Source organism: Sphaerodactylus townsendi, linkage group LG07 (genome assembly GCF_021028975.2).
Source record: "Sphaerodactylus townsendi isolate TG3544 linkage group LG07, MPM_Stown_v2.3, whole genome shotgun sequence".
NCBI lineage: Eukaryota > Metazoa > Chordata > Lepidosauria > Squamata > Sphaerodactylidae > Sphaerodactylus > Sphaerodactylus townsendi.
Genome location: NC_059431.1, coordinates 60262364 through 60286417, shown reverse-complemented (window position 1 = coordinate 60286417; position 24054 = coordinate 60262364). Strand labels below are relative to the sequence as shown.

The 24054-nt window shown below is 40.2% G+C and overlaps 1 protein-coding gene across 7 annotated transcripts in view; it reads right to left on the bottom strand.

The window, feature by feature from the left end:
* Positions 1-24054, bottom strand: part of CSNK1G3 (casein kinase 1 gamma 3) — an 83802-nt gene that overhangs the window by 32553 nt on the left and 27195 nt on the right. For all 7 annotated transcript variants that reach the window (XR_007245005.1, XR_007245004.1, XM_048502838.1 and 4 more), the window contains exons 2-4: positions 22256-22687; positions 12375-12415; positions 4017-4086 (exon numbers count right to left, since the gene is read on the bottom strand). Coding sequence is in view for 5 of the 7 variants with exons in the window: in XM_048502838.1 (XP_048358795.1) it covers positions 4017-4086; positions 12375-12415; positions 22256-22433 (289 nt within the window). In the remaining 2 variants the exon portion in view is untranslated. The remainder of the gene's footprint in view (positions 1-4016; positions 4087-12374; positions 12416-22255; positions 22688-24054) is intronic.

The following is a 24054-nucleotide window of genomic DNA, read 5'->3' as shown; positions in this document are numbered from 1 at the left end:
TGAGTCCATATACTTAATTGAAATCCAGCTACCACAAATGGCTAGAATGATAACATTAACGATGTCACAGATAGGCTTGAGCTGCTTTTAATGAACAGTCTGACATGCAAATTTGTTTGGTGCCAGATTTAACACACTAATCTTCTTCACTATAAAGATGTTACGGAAAAAAATGAACCTGTCAAAAATACAGTGGAATATGTAATGCACAGGTACATATTGATATGAAAGTTCAAACTTAGGCAGCCCACAGTTTAAAATTCTCTAATGAAAAATGTCATCAAGGAATATTGTCAGTTGCCCCAGAAAACTGTCTTGCTAAATTCACAGCATCAACATAAAACAGATCATTAAACATAAGCACATTATTTTGGGGAGCTGACACATTTTCTTTGGACCTAGGAGCCACCTCAAAAATTAAGGAGCCCAATCTCTTCCATACCAAATACATTTTTTTCTCTGTCATATTAAGCAAACTTAATGTTGACTCTTAAGTTATAAACAGGGTTGCCAATTGGCACAGGGAAATGTCCTGGGATGTTATTTATCAGGAGATGTTATTTACGTCCAAGTCACAAGAAGCTTAAAAGTCTATTTCCATGTTTCAAGCCTCTGTTAAAAGGACAGGACATTTTTTTCTCCACACCAATCAGCAACTCTAAATTCAGCATGGGAGGACTTACTCGAAGAGGCAAGAATCTCCATCAGACATTGAGTCCAGACCCTTTCCTGCAGTTTGCCCAAGGCTCTGAAATTCCTTCTCAGTTAAGATGAAGAGTTATTTCTTCATTATCTTCTTTCAGATGGGTGCAAAATTATTTGTGAAGATGCTATCCTGAAGAGGCACACCACAGGAAAAGCCTTTGCACAGCTCAAGAACGTGGGTAGGGTGTGTGTGTTCCGGATTCAATTACATTACATGTCCTAAACTCCGCCCCCTGTTTGTGTGTTTTTTGTATTTTTTAGTGTTTTTCAGTTTTTGGCCAGCAAGGGTGCAGTTTTTAGCCCAGCACCACCAAAATTTCAGGGATTTGTTGGGAGACTATGATGATACCACCCAGGCTTAGTGAGGTTTGGTTCAGGGGGTCCACAGTTATGGAATCCCAAAGGGGGTGCCCCCATCCCCCACTGTTTCCAACGGGAGCTAATAGAAGATGGGGACTACACCTTTGAGGGCCCATAACTTTCGACTCCCTGACCCAAACTTCACCAAACCTGGGTGGTATCATCAGAAGAGTCTCCTAAAGATACCCTGAAAGTTTGGTGTTGCTAGCTTAACAATTGCACCCCTGACAGCAGGTACCCCCCCCCCCAAATTTCCCCAGATTTTCCTTTTAAATCCACCCCCTTCGGCATGGATTTAAAGGGAGAATCTGAGGTCCCCAGTTTAAACATTGAAAGTGATACTGTTTCAGGGTGGGGGATAATCCACCCCAAAACAGCATCACTTTCAATGTTGTTTTAACTGTGGACCTCAGATTCTCCCTTTAAGGTGGATTTAAAAGGAGAATCTGGGCTTCCTAGTTTAAACACCATTTGAAAGTGATGCTGTTTGGGAGTGGATTCCACCATTACAGCGGCCGCCCATGGAGGGGCGCAAAGCTCAGATTTTGCACCGGGCTCCATTTTCCCTAGCTATGCCTCTGTCCAGAGGGGAAGGCAGAAGGGACTGCCAGCTGGGAGTCCAGCCGGTGGGTGGGGGCGGGAGGCAGGTGAGTCTGCCATTCCTGGCCTCAGAGAGCTGCTTTTATGAGGCTGGGGGCGGGGCTTTGGGAGGCGTGGCCACACTCCCAGAGATGGGTGGGAATATGACCCTGCCCCCCGAACCCACCCCATAAAAAATCTATATCTATGTCACTGCACAGCTCCTTATTTCCCCTCCTCTACAGGAATTAAGCCCATTTACTTGTCATTGGAATAAACACATTTCCTTCTTGAGTTTTTCCCTACCTCCACCTTGTCACCCGTCTCTTCATCACCTTCCTTGTCTCAAATTTTAGACTGGAAGATTGTTGCTTTCTTGTTGCTTTACAAACTATCTTGTACATGTTCTATGTAATAAAAAACCCACCATTTGATATAGCTTAATATAAACAATTAGGGCCTAAACAAGTGGTACCCAAAGTGAGCAGGGAGATTACCTAAAAGTGGTAAGATTACCTAAGAGTGGTGAGGGGGACCCTAAAGTGGGCCCCTTTGACTGCTAGGTTCACTTATTTACAGTTGATCAGGTCACAGCTAGAGCAAAACATTTCCTTGCTTCCTCTTTAAAGTTTCACAGTTCTTGCTGTTTTTGAAATTATTTGCTTTGCTCACAATTATTTTGTATTTATGGTTCAAGACAGCCAATAATTGGTAACAGCTACTGTATTTCTTATAAATCAATTACTGTCCAGCCGTGATAGATGAATGCTTGTGCATGCTTGGTAAGGAGTTATACATAAATAGTTTATGCTATAAAACAGCACTGGAGATTATGAAACCATGTGGATGGTGGCCCAAAAAAGTTTGGGAACCACTGACTTAAACTAATAGATTCCAGTAGGACAGAAACAGTTAAGTTTCCATGAAGAAAAACAAGGACTTAACAGACCTATGTAGTGCACCATAAGATTCATAGATTCAAACCTTTTTGTATGATTAAGATAACATAAGGGAAGCTAACTGCTATTTTTAGGTGCAACCCTATCTCCAGTACAAGTTGGTCTATTCCTCTTTCACTTGAGGGGAAAATTTCTTACTTTTCCCAGCCCCCCAAACACAGCCACCTGCCAGCCTTCAAACTTTCCCTGGCTACAGGAAAGAACACAACTTCCCAACAAAGGTAAAGAACTTACTAGGTGAGGTGAGGGCCACCAGAGCTTTAGAAATCATGAGCAAAATTCAAACTGTGTAATGGCAAACTAAGGAAAGTTGTTAACTGTAGGACGTTTTGGAGGTCATTAATTCATAGGGTCACAAGTCAGAAGTGACTTGACGGGACTAAACACAGTGATACATCAGTTGAATATTCCATGCAGCCACAAATTCTGCATTATAAGTGGCAGGTTAGTATTTATTTATTTCATTTATACCCCCCCTTTCTCCCAAACAGAGACCTGAAGTGGCCTATATCAGGGGTGGCCAACCTATGGCACTCCAGATGTTCATGGACTACAATTCCCACCAGCCCCTGCCAGCATGGCCAATTGGCTATGCTGGCAGGAGCTGATGGGAATTGTAGTTCGTGAACATCTGGAGCGCCATAGGTTGGCCACCCCTGGCCTATATCATTCTTTTCTCTTCCATTTTATCTCCACAACAACCTTGTATCATAGGATAGATTGAGTGGGTGTCACTGTTCCAGAGTTACCCATCAAGCTACCATGGCACAATTGTGGATTTTAACCTGGACTGCATTCTTTATTCAAACTTTTTTTAAGGGCTATGAGGTGTTTGTTTCCACACATCATTCATCTTTGAAAAACAGGCAAACAGGCAACCCAAAAATGAGGTACACACGTACAATATACAAAGTTGTTTGCAGCTGAATGTTCACACTAGTCCTGTTCATGACAGTACATAGCTCCACAGTAATGAGTTCACTACCATTCCTAATTGGGGTTACTGCTATATAGTTATAGATATGCAAAGCAAATGGTGAGAGATTCAGACAAACATATATAAATGGGAATCAGAGAAAGAACAATGCCTTTTGCTTTCAACCTCTCAAATATTGGGTTTTCATTTAAAATCGAAATGTAAACTAATTGCAGATTGCACACACTATGGGCTGGATAGATAAGACAGGAAATGTATGTTCTGCATCTCTTCTTTAATTGTGTCAAACCTTTGTACATGTGAACACTAATTTTTGCCCAAGGCCATTACACAGATCATTATGAGACATTACCCACAAATATTCCAGTAAAAGGCTATTTTATATAAACTATTTTTCATTACATGCTAATACATAATTTATTATTCCTTTATTAACAGTTACTTCAACCTACAACTTGCTAGTAGAGTATACTTACCTCCAGATCCTAATTGCTTGTAGAATCTGTATTCCAAGTGCAGCTGTGGTGCTCTAGACTTCATTGGCTCCTGAAAAAAATCAAAAGATTTTAGTTTTAGAAACTAAGTCTTCTGTGAAACTTTCATACAAATGTGAAATTCACAAAGAACAACAAAAGCCATTTTACAAGTGTTTGGTAGTCATTGAAGGGAACGAGACAGTGAAACCAACCCTTACTGCTTCATTTTTCCTTCCCATTAAAGAAGACAGAAAATTAGATTTCCTAGAATTTGTTTATCTCAGATAACATAGTAACACAAGCCTAGCACAACATCTTATCCCTCCTTTTGATTATTCACTTGCAGCACTGCCAATTCTGTTAGATTGGCTAAAATATTAGCAGTGGCTCAGGGTCCCAGGCAGCTCCAGAGATGCATAAAAATACTTGAGGAAGAACTCCACTCATCTGCCCCTCCTGTTGCTCTACTTTCTTCCCTACAAACCTGTAGAAACTTTGCCCTTTTCCCCTTCACTTGGCCTGCTTGCCCATCTGCTCTTCCTGCTATTGTCTACCCACTGCCTAACCCCACCTCTTTGCCTGCTTGCCTGTCGTCCCACCACCATCCTGCCAGCCCACAAGTCTCTGCCTGAATGTTCCTCCCACAATGCCCTTTCTGCTTGCCTACCCTCACAACTGCTCTGACCCCTTACCATTTTGCAGAAATTGTGGGGAGGAATGGTGACTTATACCCTTCTCTCCTCCACCCACCTGCAGTTCTGCTTCCTCTCTGCCTTCCAGTTGTGCTGGTTGACAGAGAAGTGTTGTCTATACAAGTACATACACCTCTTCTTTGTTTGGGGAGTTTTAACCCCCTCCTTTTTAATGTTCCTGATTTTTCTGCAAACCTGGGGGTTCCCCTAGCTTTGTTGAAATATCTCTGCTGTTTCTACGTGACCCATATAAATGAATAACCAGCAGCAGATGGCAATGTTGAGAATCTGTTATACTGACTAGTGACCCACAGAGAACTTGCAAGGGGCATCTCAATTTCCCCAATATCCCTTTCCCCACTATTTATTCTTTCCAGCCTCCTGACAGTCTCTGGGTGCTCTCTTCTTTCCTTACTTCTGTCTCTCTTTCCAATGAACAAGTCAACCTATCTTTGATCTGTCATCAATCTTCAGCTACATTATCTATTCAATTTACTTATGCCACTCTTTTCTCACCAACAGAGTAGTTTATATCAACTCCATTTAATCTACACAACAGCCCTGTGAGGTAAACTAAGCTAGGAGTGCCTATAATCACCCAATGAGCTTCACTCAGCAAAGTCGGGGTTCTAATTTGGGTATCCCAGATCCTAATCTCAAACTTCCAACCATTATACCACACTGGCTTCTCATGAATAGCAGCAAGCAGACCAGCCTGTCAGTGGTTGCAGCTAGGCCTTACTGCATGAACCCTCCCTCAAAAGCCAAAAGAGCTCTGTCCCCTCCCTATCTTTTTACTGACAGAAACTGAGACTCAAATGCTGGCAAGATTGTTATGGTTGCCTATCAATCCCTACAATTGTGCTATTTTTAATATAGGAAAGGGGTTAAATCTGCCAGGATTTTTTTCTAAGATTTCAGATAATTCTGTAAAACCAGGGCTTTCCTCAGGTTTCTGGAAATATCAGCCGTGAACGTTCGTGGTTCTAATCTCTAGATCCAAAGATGGTGCCATGTACAGAATTAGATACACTGATCTATACTTCATCTCCTTTATACTCCTGTTACATTCAGAAGACACCCTTTCAAAACTGTACAATCACAAATTTTCTTTCTTATATAAACGTCAGGAGGAAGCATTATGATTCCAAATATACACATATTTTTGTAAGCACCATCTAGATTACAGGGTAAAAGAAAAAGGTCTGAAGAGACACAAGCTTCCCAGAAGCAGATGGTCATGTATTGCTACAGTCTCATGAAACTACGTATCAGCTCTACCAGACTCTACTCAAAGTTATGTAATCCTCCATACCTGTTAGTTATTCCCCCCGAAGGCAAAGAACAACTGTCTGCCCTAATGTACACAAGACGTCAGTTAAATAACAAAATAAATCCAATGCGTGCAATATTGGTCTTGTTCTTCCATATTCTGAATCAGAGAATGGAGGACACACCATTTACCATCTTTGCTGAAGTATCTGTACTCCAACCTTTTGCAGAGGCTATTGGGGCACGATCTCATCTGTGGCTTCAAATAGCCAGCCATGCCAGTTATCTATCAGTCCATCCAATGTGTTGTTAGGAGGCATTGAGTTCCGCAAAGTATTCCAGAATCCAGTCGGATCTATGAGTCTCCACAGGCAAGTATAAATCTGCTTGTCACCTATACGAGGAGGGACTGTGACAATCATTTGAGCCTTCAGGGCATGGCACCTGAATTATGGTAATCGAGCCCACCTCCACCCCTGTACTGAAAATTAAATCCAGGGTATGGCCTGTTCTATGCATGGAATCTGAAACAAATTGAGAAAGTTCTAGTGCTACTATGGCAGACATAAAGTCTGGCACCAATCTGGAAGAAACAGCATCTGCATGGGTACTTAAGTCCCCCAATACTCATGCAGGGAACTCCAATGCAGGGAATACTCATGCAGGGAACTCCCAGCCCAATGCCACCTCTAGCAGCTTTGACAGAGAATATGCCTGTGTATTGGGTGGACAGTACACCAGCCAGATTGCCAAACTCTTCTTAGTTCCCCACACCAAGCCCACACATTCAACACCTGATATTTCCAGCGCAGGGAGTGCCCTGAAGGAGAAAGCCTCTTGTACAACCACTGCCAAACCTCCCCCCACTCTTTGTCCATGACTGATGAAGGACCAAATAACCGGGGGGGGGGGCAGTCCTTTCCGGGAGACAGTCTTGCCCTCCCTCACCCAGGTCTCAATCACACATGCCAAATCTACCTTAAGTTCCACAAGAAAGTCTTGCAGAGTTCTGGGCTTATCTTTGATGGACTTGACATTCTACCACATCAGTGATTGAAAAGGGGTGATGACCTTGGCCTCATCACCAGCATGCCTTGGGATGGGACAAAGATTGGAAGAGCCCCAAGCATTCTCATATTTCCGGCCTTCTTCCCTTATCATATCTTCTCCCACATCCCCAAAGGGCTGGGATCATGAACTGAATGTTCTATGAGAAATGACAATGCTCTGTGAGTCCCCTACAACTGTCAGATATAGTTCTAACTGTGCCAGAGAACCCCAATGAATTCTTATTTCCACGTCAACTGTCATCAACCAATAGACCATAACTGTTCCTATACCTTTAAGTGTATGCCAATTTCTTAGGTTAAGGCCTTAATTGGATTATCAGTTAAACTGATTACAACTGTCCAAGAAAGATCTGAGACACACAGTAGTTAGATGAAAAAATCCATTCAGAGTGCAGAAATAATAAAAAGCTAAATTCAACATGGAGAGTTAGGAAAACACTGAACACAAAACTGATAATATTGCAGTAATATATACAATTGTACTTAATATTTTGTATAGTATGGGTTAACCCAACTAATTGGAGTGCCTCTTCTTTCTTTTTAATTTTATTGATATTTTGGATTGTTACAGATTTATATTATACATCTTTATATTTCATCCTCCATATCCTTTTACCCCCTTTTCCGCCCTCCCCCTTCTTCTTTTCTTCTTTAAATGTGCAGCAGCAGGTCCATTCTTTCTAATCTTCTTTTCCAGTTTTCTTCTGTGATTCCAATTTCGTTTAATCAGTCTTTGAATTCAGTCCAGATCCGCTTCATATCTTTTTGTTTTTCTTGCCATATTTGGTTTCTTGACATTATGTCAAAATTTTCTAATTGTATTTGTTCCCATATATATTCCAACCATTTCTGTATTGTCTAGATTCTCTTTTTGTCTCTTCCACCCTAAAGCTATTACTGCAAGGGCTGCTCTACGATCATATAAGTTTAAATAGCATTCTCTTTCTTTTGATCTATTATTGCATAATCCCAGTTATGCCTATAAATAATAGATCTACATTTATCTTTATTTTTACAATTCACATATTTTTCCATATACATTATAACATTTTCCCGCAGGTGTTTTACCTCTGCACATTCTAACTTCACATATGGGTATAAATCTGCATTTTTTATGCCCACAATGCCAACTTTTATTCGAACTAGGAGTCCCTTTTATCATATATGCCAAGCTGTTTCGGTGATTTCCTATACCATTTTGCTAATATTAGTTTCACTTCTCCCAATTTCAAGCATATTTCTCTCATTTTTTTATCTTATTTATATTATCTATTATTTTGTTTTTATAAAAATCTGTGTCATGTGCTACTCCATCTTGTTGCCATTTTTCCATTATATAGCTCTTACCATAAATCTTTTCTTGATCTTCTACTTCATGTATTTATATAAAACTCCTCTAACATTTTTCCTTTCCCTTTCATCTAATTTTTTAATACCAATTTTTTCATTTATACAATCTCCTTCTATCCTGGAGGCTTTTTATCTTTTCCCCAAATTCCCTCTTAGGTACTAACCAGTTCCTTCTGTAATTCTCCTTCCTCCTATAAGATGAGGGAAACGTTATAAAATCTCCTCTTTTCATTATACAGATGTGCTACTGCTTTTGTAGGTCCTTGTCTATGTAAGAGATCTTTTAATTACTTGGCCTCCCATCCTTACTGACTCCATGCTCCCTAATCTCTCGGTGCCTGGCCCAGAATCCCTGGCATCCATCTCCCTTTCCATTTTTCCCAAATCTCCGATATCACTTTTCGAGGGCCTATTAGTTTTTGTCTTTCTGTTTTTGAACAACTTGAGTATATTCCAAAGCTACCAATATTCAGATTTATCTCATTTTCAAATTTAATCCATCTATCTTTTTTATCTATTTGGATTCCCATCAAACTTTTTATTTGGGACACCTCATAATATTCCTGTAATTTTAGGAGTCCCCAACCCATTAGTTTTTTAGACATATAAACTATTCTGTTCATCACCCTTGGTTTCTTTTGATTAAAAACCCATAATTTAATTTTCTTATCCCATTCTTCAAACTGTTTCTTCTTGATCTCTAACGGTAAAGTAAGAAATAGATAGAAGAGTTTTGGCATCATACACATTTTTAGTGCCATAATTCTCCTAGAAATAGATAAATTCTTTCCTTGCCAATCCTTTAGTTGCTTTGTTATTTTTTCCATATTACTTTGTAATTGTATTTAAACATCTTCTCCTTTTTATTTGTTGATGTTATGCCTAGATATTTGATCTTCTTCACCATTTCTTTCCCTAGTATTTTCTTTTCTATATTTATTCCCAAGATTTCTGTTTTCTCCATATTTACCACCAAACCAGAATGTTTTTGAAAATCATCTAATATTATTTTTAATTCTCTTAAAGTTTCTACAGGGTTTACTGTTATTAGTAATAAGTCATCTGCAAATAGATTTAGCCTTATTTCTTCTTGATTAATTTTATAGCCTTTGATCCTACCATTATTCCTTGGAGTGCCTTTCTTATAAGGAAAGGCTAACACAGTTAAAACTTAATTTTTTAAAGAAAGAATGTGCAAAGAATTATGTGTAAAGAAAAATTTGTCCTACAGTCATTTTAAAACAGGGTCACATTCTGAAATTGATCAGCAGCAGGTTCAAAACAGATGAATATTAATGTCATGGATTTTTATGGAATTCACTGCCACAAGATGTGATAATGGCCAATAATTTTCATGTCTATTAAGAGAAATTAAACTATTATGAAGATGTCCATCAGTGCTATAAGCCATTATCGCTAAATGGACCCTTCAGTTTAAGAGGTATGCTTTTAATTCTAAGTAATGGGAATATTCAATGGGTGATAGTGCTATTGCCTTTGTAGGCTTTCCAGAGGTATCTGGATGGCAATAACTGGAGAAAGGAAACTGAACTATGTGGAGTCTTAGAATAACTCAATTAATAACCTCGACTGATCATACTTTCTCCTCTTAACCTACTTCATATTGTTGCAGTGAAAGTAAAATTATGTAAAAACCAACTACCTGCACTCCTTAGATAAAAGGCAAAAAAATTTCCAGAAATCTTTTATCTCTTCTTATGGTTAGCATTAACCTAGATATACCTCAGTGCTACATCTACACCAGGACTAGCCATAGTTTACACTCACAGAAACAAATTGAATTTGCATAATTGGTTAAAAGACAGTGTAAGCAGGAACAATCATGAGTTTTGTCAGTGTAAACACCATGCAATAATGGTAGTTAAGGCTGAGAAGGGAATTCCTGGAAGAATAAATAAAAATGCTTCATGAGCTACCTTATTCACTTTAAAGGAAAATGAGCCTGAATGTAAGATGACCCACCTAAAATGCTATTCACAAAAAATGTTATTAGTGGACAGAACTCTAACTTGTATGCAAATGTAGGCCAATTTCTCTCCTCCCCCCCCCCTTTATGGCACATTTTGCAAAAAAATTTAGTTTTGCATTCAAATAAATACAAATCAAATGAACCATACAGATGAGGAGGAAGTCTGATTTTTTAAACTATGAGCATTCAGCAATGTTACATCTCCACTGCAGTAGTGGAGTTTTCACCACCTCAGATGTACCAGAAATATTTCTAGATGCAAAAAAAATCTAGGATACACCCAATGTGGCAATGTAATAATGGAATACAAGTCTAAAATGGCAGGCCTTAATCACAGGCTTACCTTCACAACTGCTGTATTCTTGATTAAAATTTTGAACAAGTAGCAGAGAAATAGAATAGTATAAGCACTTCTTCTTTAAGGTTGCTAAATGGCCCATTCAGTTTTCCTATCTAAATAATTTTGTTCTCCCAGGAACCTTGCTTAATAGGACAGCCTGGCATTCATTTTCACTGCTTGCAAAATACTGAAACTTTTAATATATATTCTTATCACCACTAGGCATTCAGAATGTAAAAATGGAAATGTATAAAACAGTTCCAACAAAACACTCATCTCCTTATTCTTTAATTTAATAATTATATCTAAGAACAGAAACTGCTTTTGTCCTTCATTAAGGTTATTTGTTTTGCAAACCTTAAGCCATATTGCTAACTCCTTGGAGTCAAATGGACAGGGGAGAGACTTAAACACACCACTGACTGGAGATATTCATATCTCAATTATTCTGTTCTGTTCCTTTATTGAGACACGAAAATGTTATGATCATTCAGCTCCTGGGTTTCCAACACTGCTGCTATGATTCAGGAAAAATAAAGCAAGTATGAAGCAGCCATACCCCAGTTCTACCACAAGCAGATTACACAGGAAGAGGGGAAATCTGCTTTCTGCCCTAAAGTGATAATTACTAGAAATGAAGTCACAGAAAAAAATATTTTTCCAACCTCAGATTTCTAGAGTAGAGGGACAGATATATTCAATACTTTTCTAGACTTACTTTGTTACTTTAAAAATATATAATTGACTATGTATTCCTTATTTAACACATACAATTATACCTTTTTTGAATGTATAATTAATAAGAGTATTTGATTCATTAAAACAATGACTGTAAATATAAACCCAGTATTAGACAATGGAACAGCAAACTATGCTTCAAGATATTTAAGAATACACAAACTTGTGCCAGTTAGTGAAATGGGGAAAGGTGGGTAAAAACTGTTACAGTAAAGGAAAGGAATTATTATCTATACTTAAGTAAGTTTGTTTTCCACACACCAAACATGATAAAAAAACAATTTAAAAATCCTTCAATACAACAAGAGATGGCAATGGACTTAGTGTACACACTGCAAGTAGCAATTTCCTTGAAACTGCTTCCAACCCCTATCATACAGCATCAGAGTAACTATGGATAAAATGACTATATGAAACTATACTGCATTATTTAATAAATATATCTTTCAAATTACTACCCTAATGTGTTGTTCCCCTACAAATTCAATCACTTCCTTGTCCAAACTTTGATTTCATCTCCAAAGACTTCAGAGAACTGGAGATATCCTCAAACTGAAAAATACCCTCTATTCTTTCACAGTAGATTGTTTTCTTGTTTTAGTGTTTATATTTCCAATGGAAGAACATGAAGCATGCAAAAAAAAATCTGAGATTTGGACAACTACGCAGGCATCACAATTACCTAAAACTAAATATAAACTGTTTTCTATAGCTATTAAAAAGAAAATATAGATTAAAATATTTTAAAGCCTTACTTTTAAAAGTACATCAATCATAATTATTACAGAGAAAATATATGAGATTTTCCATTTTTCTACTGGAAAAAGCAAGGAAAAAAACTTTTGAAAGCAATCCTTAAAGCTGATAATAATAAAAGTGCTGTAAATAAAGAGTGTGTTGACTTACCAGCTTGATTGCCACATATTCATTTGTATACAAATTTTTTCCTTAAAGATAAAAAGATAAGAACGTTAGATTTCTCAGTTTTTTTCCTTTGAATAGAGATTATAAAAAGTATGTGCTGAGAAATCTATCTAAAAAGCATGCAATGGTTATTTTCCATCTATCTAAAAAGTACATAATGGTTATTTTCCTTAGTAGCTGCATTTTTTCCCAAAAATTTATACACTATGAAAAATTAAAATTTCATCATTATCAAATACACTCAATCTCAACTGCAGTAACACGCTGTAAATAGGAAAAATAAATCATGCTCTTTTAATTAAAGAATTAATAATTTGACACTTTGATATACTATTTACCACTTCGATCATTACATGAAGGTTATTGTTACTTTCTAATTGTTACATTTTATGTTAATACTATCCATCACCATCTAAAAATGGGCAATCACTACCTGCAATTTGTTTTTAACAATGAATAACAATGCAAGCCTGAAACCCAAAAAACCCTAAACTGGTTATACAGGCTACCCTACTCTAGTTTTTTTTTTCCAGTCAACAGAAAAAATACTAATAATTCCAGTTGAAAATACTCCACAATGCTTGGTCAACATAAACAATACACTTAAGCTTTAGTCTGCAACCCTTTGATTTTCCAACAATATTTAAACATTTAATCATAATTATTACCATAGTGTGAAGTGAATTTACAGTAGTCACAGTAAAAAATTACCCAATTGTTACATTATAAGGAGTTATGAAAACCCCTTAAACTTGTTTTGTAGAAAATAGATTTGGTGTGTGTGTGAAATACATGAAATGGACATTGGTCTTACCTGTGAAGGGTAATTCTCCATTGAGCGGAATAGGACATCTGGGTTATACTGATCCACCAACCAGGGAGGAAGGAACTTCTTAATTGATTTTTTACCCAGCTTCCTCTGTGTGTGGAGGACCTCCGCTCTCTGTGCCAGTTCCGACTCCGAGTAGCAGTGCCCATCTGCTTCACCTTCAGAACTGGAACAAACCATAACTAGCTCCCCTAACTTTATGAAAACAGAACTAGGAGCATAGAGAAAAAATAAATCAAAGGATCACACAGAACAATACGGGAGGAAGGAACCTCCAAAACATGAATAACTGATTGAATTGGAAGCTGGTTCACAAACATACACACACACCAAAGTTGCCATATATCAGGAGAGGCTGTACGATCGATCGGGGAGGCAGATGTCCTCTTCTGCTCAATGGAAAATTACCGTTCACGGGCAAGACCAATGTCCGTTCTCCATTGAGCCAGGGGACATCTGGGTGACCTCCCCCAGCAGTGTCACTACTCCTACTCCTACAGGGTGGGATCGCAGTACTCTCTGATGATTTGCTGCAGAACTCTTGACCATATTCTGCATCTGCTGCACTGAAAACATTCAGTCTATTTCCATGCAGCAGAGGTTCATATAAATTAGGTTTCTCGGCTTCGTTCTCTTTTGAACAAGGGAGGGAGGGAGAAGATAAATCACAGCAGCCCTCAGCCATCAAGCTGACTGGGAAATTACCCTGCCCCCTCCTTTTGATTTCCTCTATGGTGACTGTAATTGTTGCCACTAATTAACCCAGTAGTAGTTGGATCAGGGGTCTCCTCATTTTCCAAGGGTGCAAAGTGATTCATAAGGGGCACTGTAAATTCATTCAAATGTCTCTGTCAGAATGGGGTAGCTTTCCCTCCATTATAAAAATCTCCTATTTTGAGTTGCTTAGGGAGGGGAGGAGAGTGTGATGTTTCTTTTTCTCGTAGTCTCTTCTTACAGCCCATTCTCGGAATGGGAGTCAACCGCAACAATCACCACGGGGGAGGTGGTGAATTAAATTCAACTTCACTCCCTAAGCACGTAGAGTCAGATGAGCATCTTCAGCAGGCAGCTACAATTTATCAAAGGGAATAGTAAAATCTTATCTCATTAAAGCAGGGAGCTCTCATCAGACTTGCATAATGATGGTTTGGCAGATAGTGCAGACTTGTACTGTTCCCAACCGGAACCGGAAGTCAACGTTCAGTCTATAATGTCAGACGAAAGTGGAGATAGAAGAACATGTTGCCACCTGGCAGATCTCTTTTACTGGAACGTTGTTGTTAAATGCTGCATTAGTGGAGCCATTTCGGACAGAATGTGCCATGATGCCAATTGGCACTGATAATTTCTGAACACTATATGCTACATCTATGCATTCCCTAAGACATTTACTGATGGTTCGGGAAGATGGTTTGCGCCCCTTGCTGTAGTTGGAGATGGAAATTAATAATGCCTCTGAAAGCCTAAAACTCTGGGTTCTGATCAGAAACACCTTCAGGGCCCTTCTAACGTCCAATTTATGCCAATAAACCTCCTTTGGGTATTGAGGGACTGGACAAAAGGTAGGGAGAAAAATCTCCTACCGCCTATGGAAATTTGAGTTGATCTTTGGGACAAATGTGGGGTTGGTCCTAAGCACCACCTTGTCCTTGTAGCAGAGGCAGAGTGAGGGGAAACTGCACCCTGGGTGCATGCGCGCCCTGCGTCCCTGCTGCGGCGTCCCCCGCCCACCACACCCCCTTGACAGCCAGGCCATGCCTCTGCTGCTGCTCTGCCCATGGCATTGCGCCACCACCCCATGGGCGCTATGCAACTGCCTTGTGGAATATGCATAATGATGGTTTGGCAGATAGTGCAGCCAACTCTGAAACCCTTCTAGCTGAGGTAATAGCGATGAGAAAGATCACCTTCATTCTAAGGTGTTTTAAGGAAATGTCCATAATCGGCTCAGAAGGAGCTGAGGTTAAGGCTTGTAGCACTGTGTGTAATCTCCAAGTGGGAAAATTATGCTGCACTGGTTTGTCTTTGAGTGCTGCACCTCTTAAGAATCTGGTGACATGTGGATGATGTGTGGGCCTGTATTCTTCCTAGGAAGGAATAACGGACGTGATGGCTGCAACCTGTCTACTGAGTGTGGCGGCCCTGAGACCCGACTCCAAACCTTCCTGAAGAAAACCTAAGGTGTGCTTGGTCCCTGGAGATGTAGAGGGGACCTTCTTCCTCCAACACCATCTGGTGAATGCCTTCCACGTAGTGTTGTGGATTCTCCTAGTAGACAGCCGTCTGGAAGATAAATGGTGTTTGTAACCGCCAGGCTATATCCCTTTGCCTCAAGATGGTGCAGCTCAATCTCCAGGCAGTCAAGCTCAGTCGTTCTGGATCTGTTTGTAGAATTGGTCCCTGATGGAGCAGGTCCTTGTGATAGGGCAGATTTACAGGTTTGAGTACCAACAGTTGAAGAATGTTGGTAAACCATGGTCTCGAAGCCACCATGGAGTCACTAGGATGACCTCCACTCCCTCTTCTCTGATTTTCCTCAGGAGCCTGGGGATTGAGGGAAAAGAAGGCATAAAGTATTCCTGGAAGCCATCTGAAAGATGATGTATTTGTTGCTCTGGCCTGTGGATGATGGAATCGTGAGATGAACCTGAAAGTCTGTTTGTTGTGACTGGAGGCAAAGAGGTCCAACACTGGGGTTCCCAGATTCTGAAAAAACCATAGGAACACTTATTTCTTTAGACATCACTCTCCCGGGTGGATGCTGTGGCAGCTCAGCCAGTCCACTTGAATGTTCTGGACTCCCTGTATGTGTTCCACCCTGAGAGACGGTACATGAGTCTCCACCCATTTGAAGATAATCACCGCCTCTTTCTGCAATGCTACAGATCTGGAACCTCCCTCCCTGCCTGTTTAGCCTTGGCAGCTACTTTGTCTGTACGTATCAGTATGCGTGATCCCTGCTGAAGATGCTGGAAATGGATGAGGGGCAACTGAATTGCTCTTAAATCTAGGATGTTTATGTGAAGCTTGGCTTCGGTCCAGGACCAAGTTCCCTGTATGGGAATGTTCTCCAAAGTTGCTTCCCAACCTGACAGGCTAGCATCCAAAAAATCTGTTTTGTGGAACCTATCCAGGATGACCTTCCTCGGTTCAAGTTTTCACGCTTGGTCCACCACAGATGTCTGACCTTGACCAGTCTCGGAACCATCACCTGCATGGTAGACCTGTTGGAAATCTGATTCTGAAAAGGTCGCAGGTACCTTCGAAGCGGTCTGGATCGAAACCGGTCCCACTGAATGGCCTCTGAGTACACCACCAGTAGATCAGGCTGGCAAGGGAAAGTAGACCAAATCTGTTTTTGGACAATACCTGCCGAATCCTGGTCTTTAGGCTCTTCTGCTTCTTTATGGGAACCAGAATCTTGTAGGCTCTGGTGTCTATCAAGAAACCAAGATGTTCTAGACCAGTGGTGGCAAACCTTTGGCACTCCAGATGTTATGGACTACCATTCCCAATCGGCCAATTGGCCATGCTGGCAGGGGCTGATGGGAATTGTAGTCCATAACATCTGGAGTGCCAAAGGTTTGCCACCACGGTTCTAGACATTGAGTCGGTGTGAGGGAACTTTTCTTGTAATTGATGAGGAAACCGTGTTGCTCTAAGGTCTGGATGGTTTGTTGGCTGTCATGAAAGGTCTGTATCTGAGAATCTGATCATATGAGAATGCACCTAGGTATGGGTGCAATCGAACCCCTCTCTCCCTGAGTATCACTATGAGGTTGATTAGCATCTTGGAAAACACCCTGGGAGCTGTACAGAGGCCGAATGGAAGTGCTCTGAATTGAAAATGTTCTTTTCCAAGCCAAACCGGAGGAATCAGCCCTCTAAAATCAGGATATGTAGGTAGGCCTCTGACAGATCTATAAAAGTCAGGAATTCATTGGGTTGTAGGGAATCTGCTATGGAACACAGAGTTTCCATTCTGAAGTGGCGCAACCTCACAAACTGATTTACATATTTTAGGTCGAGAATGGGTCGCCACTCTCCATTTTTTTGGGATACAGTGAATAATATTAAATACACCCTTTGTCCTCTTTGAAGAACAGGCACCTGCTCTACTGCTCCTATCTCTAATAGGTGAGAGATGGCCTCTAACTTCCTTGCCTTTTTTCTTGGATCTTTGGATAGGGATAACAGGATGAACCTGCTAGGTGGAATTCAGGAAAACTCTATTACATAACCTGAGGTAATGATTTCTAGAGACCAGACATATTTTGAATTTTCCCAGACCTGATGAAACCTCAGGAGCCTCCCTCCCACCATACTGGGTTTGGTGTCATGCCTTTGCCTGTCAGGTGGCCTGGTCAGCACGCCCCGGGCCTGATTTCCTTCTGGATGCAAACCCTTTCCTGAACTGCTATCTGCCCTGACTCTATGTTGGGGGTCTAAACTCTTGCTTGAATCAGTTGGAAGCCTGTTGGGAATGAAAGGAGGGGCTGTAGGATGACTTCCTATCGAATTCACAAAAGGGCTTGGGCATGGATTTTGGTTTATCCTTTGGATCAACCAGGAAGTCATTGAGCTCCTCACCAAAAAGTTTATTCCCCTGAAAAGTGCACTCTGCAACTAGGGCCTTAGACCTCCAGTCTGTCCGCCAAACCCTCAGCCACAAAAGCCTTCTAGTAGCAACAGATGATGTCATGGCACGAGCAGCAAAGGTCACTGAATCTAATGTGGCATCAGAGTCAAAGGAGGCTGCCTTTAGGATCCTATTGATCCCGTGTATGGTTCTGGTCTCCTCCAGTGGAACAATCTCTAGCAATTTTCTTGCCCAAACAAGAAAATTGCCTGGCAACAATAGATGCTGTGGCTGACGCCTTAATTACCATAGCCATAGCTTCGTAAGAGTGTTTTCAAAATTGCTCTGCCCTTCTGTCCTGCAAGTCTTTGATCTGTCCTCTGCCATCCTTGGACACCTGTCCTGTGGACTGTAAAGCTGCCACCAGAGCATCTATAATAGGGACTTGAAGAATATCATTAGCATATGTAGGTAAAGCATACAGTTTTCGTAGGAAATTGGGACAACGCCTGTTAGCGGCTAGTCTTTCCCATTCATTGGTAACCTGTGTCTCAAAATACTCTGGGAAGGGAAAAATCTTCTTTGACTGATATTGGATTGGAAGAATTCTGTATCCCCCTTGTTTAGGGATTTAGAGTTACATTTGGCTGGCTCTTCCCCTCCCTGAGCCTCACTTAAGTGAAAGGCAGCTATTAATTTAGATAATAGGTACTGATAGTGCTTAGCATTGAAAAAAGGGGAAGATTGTTCTCGGACCTGAATTTCCTCCATGTCTTCCTGGTCTGAACAGAATTCCCCTTCTTCCCTCTCTGAGGCTGAAGACTCCACTGAAATGCAGTCTGGATTTATCTAATCTGTGGAGGTTTATCTGAGGAATTCAGATTAGCCTGTACACTCCCACACACGCCAGCTGGGTGACCTTGGGCTAGTCACAGCTTCTCAGAGCTCTCTCAGCCTCACCTACCTTACAGGGTGTTTGTTGTGAGGGGGGGAAGGGCAAGGAGATCGTAAAGCCCCTTTGAGTCTCCTACAGGAGAGAAAGGGGGGATATAAATCCAAACTCTTCTTCTTCTTCTTAAGAGCCACTTTAGTCTTTCAGGCCGAGGGGCCCCTTTTATTCTCCCTGGGAATATGAATGGGACAGGGCACTATGGAGCTCGGTGGTGCGCTTGGAGGAGGCTCAGCCCAAATCTGGGACCTGTAGAGTGCTAATATCTCTTTCCTCATGGCAGCCCTTTCCTGCTGAAAGGATTCTTTAATAAACTCTGAAATTTCAGCCTTTAATCCCATCTCTGGGGACTTACCCAATTCTTGAGAGGGCTTTAGGGTGCTGCCAAACATGTTTTCCACCATTTCCAGGCCTTCTTGGCTCTGGTTAGAGGCTCCAAGGCACACTGGGCTGAGTTGCTCCATACCGCGCCTTCCTGCATTGCTGGCGGCCATTTTAGGCCGTGTTGCTCTTTGGGGTGCCAAAACCGGCATTCAAGGGGCTCACCTGATGGCGGAGTTCCCCTGCAGGTAAAGAGGGTCTGCCAGCCCATGCTGGACTTGTGCCCTCTCTTCCTGGCTGTGGAGACTCTGCAGCTTTGTTTTCCTCCTTGGAGGAGAGAAGGGCATCCTTTCTCCAGGGAATCTCTCCAATCCTCTCACAGCCCGCTGCTTGCTTACAACAATTTTGGGCAGAGCAGAGCGAATGCTTTTGCTGCTTTCCCACTTCTTCGCGATTTATGGCTGAAGGTCTGCCTCTCCCTCTGCAAGGTACCATGAGGCACAGAGAGGGAAGGAGAAAAAGGAAAAAGCCAAAATAGCCTTGAAAGTACAAAGAACAAAGAAAGAAGTTGCAAATGAGTAACTGAGACATTTAAACTCCCTAGAGGCAGGAAATGAACTGGCACACAGAGGGGAGGTCCTCCACACGCAGAGGAAGCTGGGTAAAAAATCAATTACAAAGTTCCTGCCTCCCTAATTGGTGGATCAGTATAACCCAGATGTCCTCTGGCTCAATGGAGAATGCTCATTTATTTATGCCAAACACAGTACTTTAACAAAGCAGAATGCATCACGGAGAACAACGTTTTGAAATGTTACTATAAATGCCTGAGTTTTCTACAAACAAATTGTGAAGATATCCAAGATTAGAGAAAGAGAGCGGCAAACTGCTGCCTCCTGTACAATATTCTGGCACAAGCATCTTATTTTTGTTAGCTAAAAAAACACACAAAAGTTGAAAAGACACATTTTGTAGTAAAGAAATGAAAGAATGATTTGGGCAGGAATCGTTTTACAAAGTCACAATATGACTAACAGTCTATTTTGGATAGAGTTAAACCTCATAACATGGAAAACACTAAACTCTTCAATAGTGTATCATCAAGCTCATATCATATTACTTGCGGACAAAGCCATTCAGGTTTAAATGATATACATTTCCAAAGATAACTTCATGTCTACAGCATTCACAAGAATTATTTGCTAATGTCATAGATGATGTTACATAAAAAATCTCTACAAATTCTTATTAAAGTTTTTTTACAGCACATTTCACTCATTCAAAATTTAAGTTTTCTACTGAAAAAACTGAAAAAATCTTCAAAAAACTGAACTCCCACCGCCCCTAGGTCATCAAGTTTACTTAGGAATTAATGATGTTTGAAAAAATATTCTTGGAAAACAGGAAGGAAATCGTGGTGAGCTAACCGGCACATATTGATTGGTGGAAAGCAAAAAGGGGAGAGGTTGCCACTCCCAGAATATTTCCAAAAAGGTACGGAAGTAGAGACTTTGAATGAGGAAAAGGTGATTAGGAGGTAGTTTTCAGTTACCTTCTTTGGGCTGGAATATTTGGAAATGATTCCAAAGTTTCAGTTAAATGAATGAAAAATATTTCTGCCGAAAAACGTTAGGGCAGCTGTATAAAATAGCATGATCTTAACATTGCTGATTAGTTACACAGATAATCTGACAATGGTATAGAGTTTGTCAGGACCAAGAGACTATTTCTTTAGCCTTTCTGGTGAGCATGTTGAGATTAGTGTGGTTATGTATTCAATACTAACATTTCTCTGCTGGTCTTCAACCTTCACCTTTTGGATGGCTCCAAAAAGGTTTCAGGGTCTTATGTGACTGGCAGATAATAGTTGATCAGCTCCAAAATTGAAGAGAAAAAGCACAGCCAATAAAATGGAGGCTTGGTGGCAGCAGTGTGGCTGCCAACATTTGCATTATAAGGCTCCAGTTTCAAGATGAATCTCTTTCCTCATTCTGGAAGCAAAGATTGATGGGAAGAAAATATACAAAGTCCAGTTAGGCCTTGGAACTGAACCAAGGCAGTAAGAGAAGTGGCTGAGAGAAGAATGGCATGGGTCAATAAACAGGTAGCTTGAAGGAAGAAGGCTGAAGAAAGGTAACAGCCTCTTATTTCTTCATAATTATGTACATGAAGAAAGCTCCTGGGTCAGGCTAAAAACAAGCAGAAGCTGAAGTGTTCCCAAGTCAGCCATTCTGCTGAGCAGGAAGGAATCCAATGCAACGGGACTACTTTCTATAAGCACCGTTCAGTTGCTTATATATTCCAAGCCATTCCTTGAGAGCATTTGGAAGATGTAGTTACACATGCAAGACACCCTTCTCCATCAATTGGGAAAAACATGATAAAACTATGTTTTGTTTCTCTTTTTTTAAAAAATAAGTTAATTAAACATTAATTAAATTAATTTAAACATTTAAAAGGAACAAAGATACGCCAAGTCTGGCAAATAATGAAGTAGAAGTGAATTTTAAGTATGCGTGCGCATACATGGAGTTAGAAAACTAGAATAGTCTAGCAGATCAAATGCATAATATGGACTGTTGAGTTCAAGTTTCAGCTCCCCTATGAAGCTCAATGGGTGGTGTTCAATAACACACTTCTATTTCAGTCGCCTGTCAAAGAAAGCTCTTGTGAAGATAAAAACATAACCCCAAATGTACTCACCTCGAGGCAAAAGTGAAATAAAAATGCAATAAATATTTAGAGAAATAAGAAATTATAACTTTGCAGGTAACTTGCAAAGCGTAACACACAAAATTTTTGCATGTCTACCAAATCAAATACTTAAGAGAAAAAGTGATAGAGAAACCCAGGCCACTTAGTGCCAACTATATTCAGTTGTCAAAGTTTCATAGTCCACACTTCAGTTCCTTATGTATTTGACAGGTAGATGCCTTCCTGTAACCAGTGCACTCTCAATTTCATATTATACCCACAATGACATACAAAGAAATAAAAGCTGGACTTAACTACGCTACAATTTTCCACGCCCTATGGGAGAGAGCGGCATATAAGTTTGATGAAATAAAATAAATAAATAAAATTTTACCTTGATATCATGGTAAAGGTAATTCATGAAGAAGTGTATCAAACATTCTGATAGTGTGTTTCACTCACATGTACACAACTTAGGAAAACAATCTTACCTAATCGCAGCTCTCCAAAGTTGCCACATCCAATTTTTTTTCCAACCCTAAAGTTAGGTCCAACCATCAGCACTCCAGAATTTGAAGAGCTGCTGCCTCGTGGATTGTGACTTGACCGTCCACTAGGCCTTGCCATTCTATCATCCGGTTTGTCCTTCTCTTTCTTTTTACTATCCATATCAAGTTTACGGTACTCCACTTTGAATTTCTTTGCCCAGTTAAGCCAGACAAACTCAAATGGGGTAAAGTAGAAATGGAAACATCACTACGTAAGTGTCCCAACTAGTTAAAGTGAGTCATAAAGCTGCTGCAGGCAGTCACTGTTTGCATATTCATCCCATTCGCAAAATATTTTTCCTCAGCAGTTGTTAGAAGAAAATATATTCTCAGTACATCTTCTGTCAGCACCATTTACCAGAATTTGAAGAATTTCTGTAAAAAAAGAAGAAGTTCATTAAGCAACTGTGATAAACACCAACATGTTAGGTTACCTTTTATACAGCACTAGAAACATGACTGGTTGAAAGATAAAATCACACATTACTATAGAATTACATGTGTATTGCTATTCTTTCACAGTTTTACTTAACTGCTAAAACAAGGTATATATATGAAAAATCAACCTATTGTCAAATATTATTTAGAATAGTACATGTCACTCTTTGCTTTGTACCGCATCCAAAATTTTACTGAGCTCCTTAAAAGCTGAAATCAGAAGATGCACACTAAAATGACCCTCAATGTAATTTTTAAATTCTTGCAGATGATGTTGCACACATTTGGCAAAAATGGTTTTAAAGACAGAATTATCAGGCTTTACTTTGGTTTGGATCAACTGGAAATGTTTGCTACAAGAAGCAATAGCACACCTTTCTGACCTAACCCACCCTAGAGTTTAAAATGCCCCTCCCCCCAAAAAAATGTTGCTCCTGGGAGAAAGAGGATCCTCGGGAACAGCATAAGCAGGTAGGTTAGCAGTGGGAGATTAGAAATACTGAAACCCTTTCAGTCTGTAAAAATTTTCTGGGGGATCCAAGTCCATTGTATGAGATTTATATACATACATATCAAATTATATTTCACGTCAAGTATAACAGCATATTTGTCCAAGTTAGTCATAATGGAATTTTTATCCTTGCATGAGTAAGACAGAATAAATAATTAATAACTGTTTCTGTGCTTTCTAACCTCACAGCACCCAATTCAATCTGTTAAAATGGGAAGGCTTTTTAGCTTTATAATGCTGAGGCATAACTTTTAGCATAGTATTACAAGTATTCTGCTGTTTCAGATCATTGATGTTCACTATGCAACAAAAGGCTAACACATGTTATGGTATGACAGATGCAAAAAATTAATCGTCTCAAAAGAAAACAGGTATAACATAGCACCTAAAGTTACATTTGCATATGGTAAATCCAGAACAGAACTATATTCAAAACTGGAATTCCATGAACAGAGCTCCCAGAGTTCTTTATTTACAAAGCATTTACAGAGGCTGGCTGATTTCAGTCAGGCCTACAGCACAATAGGAGGGGGTTTTTTTAACCTACAGGGACAACAGGTACTGACGTGCTTGTCACAACAGATCAAATAGCAGCTGCTTGGGCATTTCAGACTGTAAAGACAGCTTGGAAGAGAACGGTCCATTGGTACTTACCCTCAAGGGGCCTTCTCCTGGCAGGCTAGGAGGACATCTTGTGGGTGATTCTTGCCACACTCAGGGAGGCAGGAAAAAGAATCTCTCACTTCCTGTTGAGGCTAGGACTCCATTTTGTTTAGTATGCTCCTGACTAAGC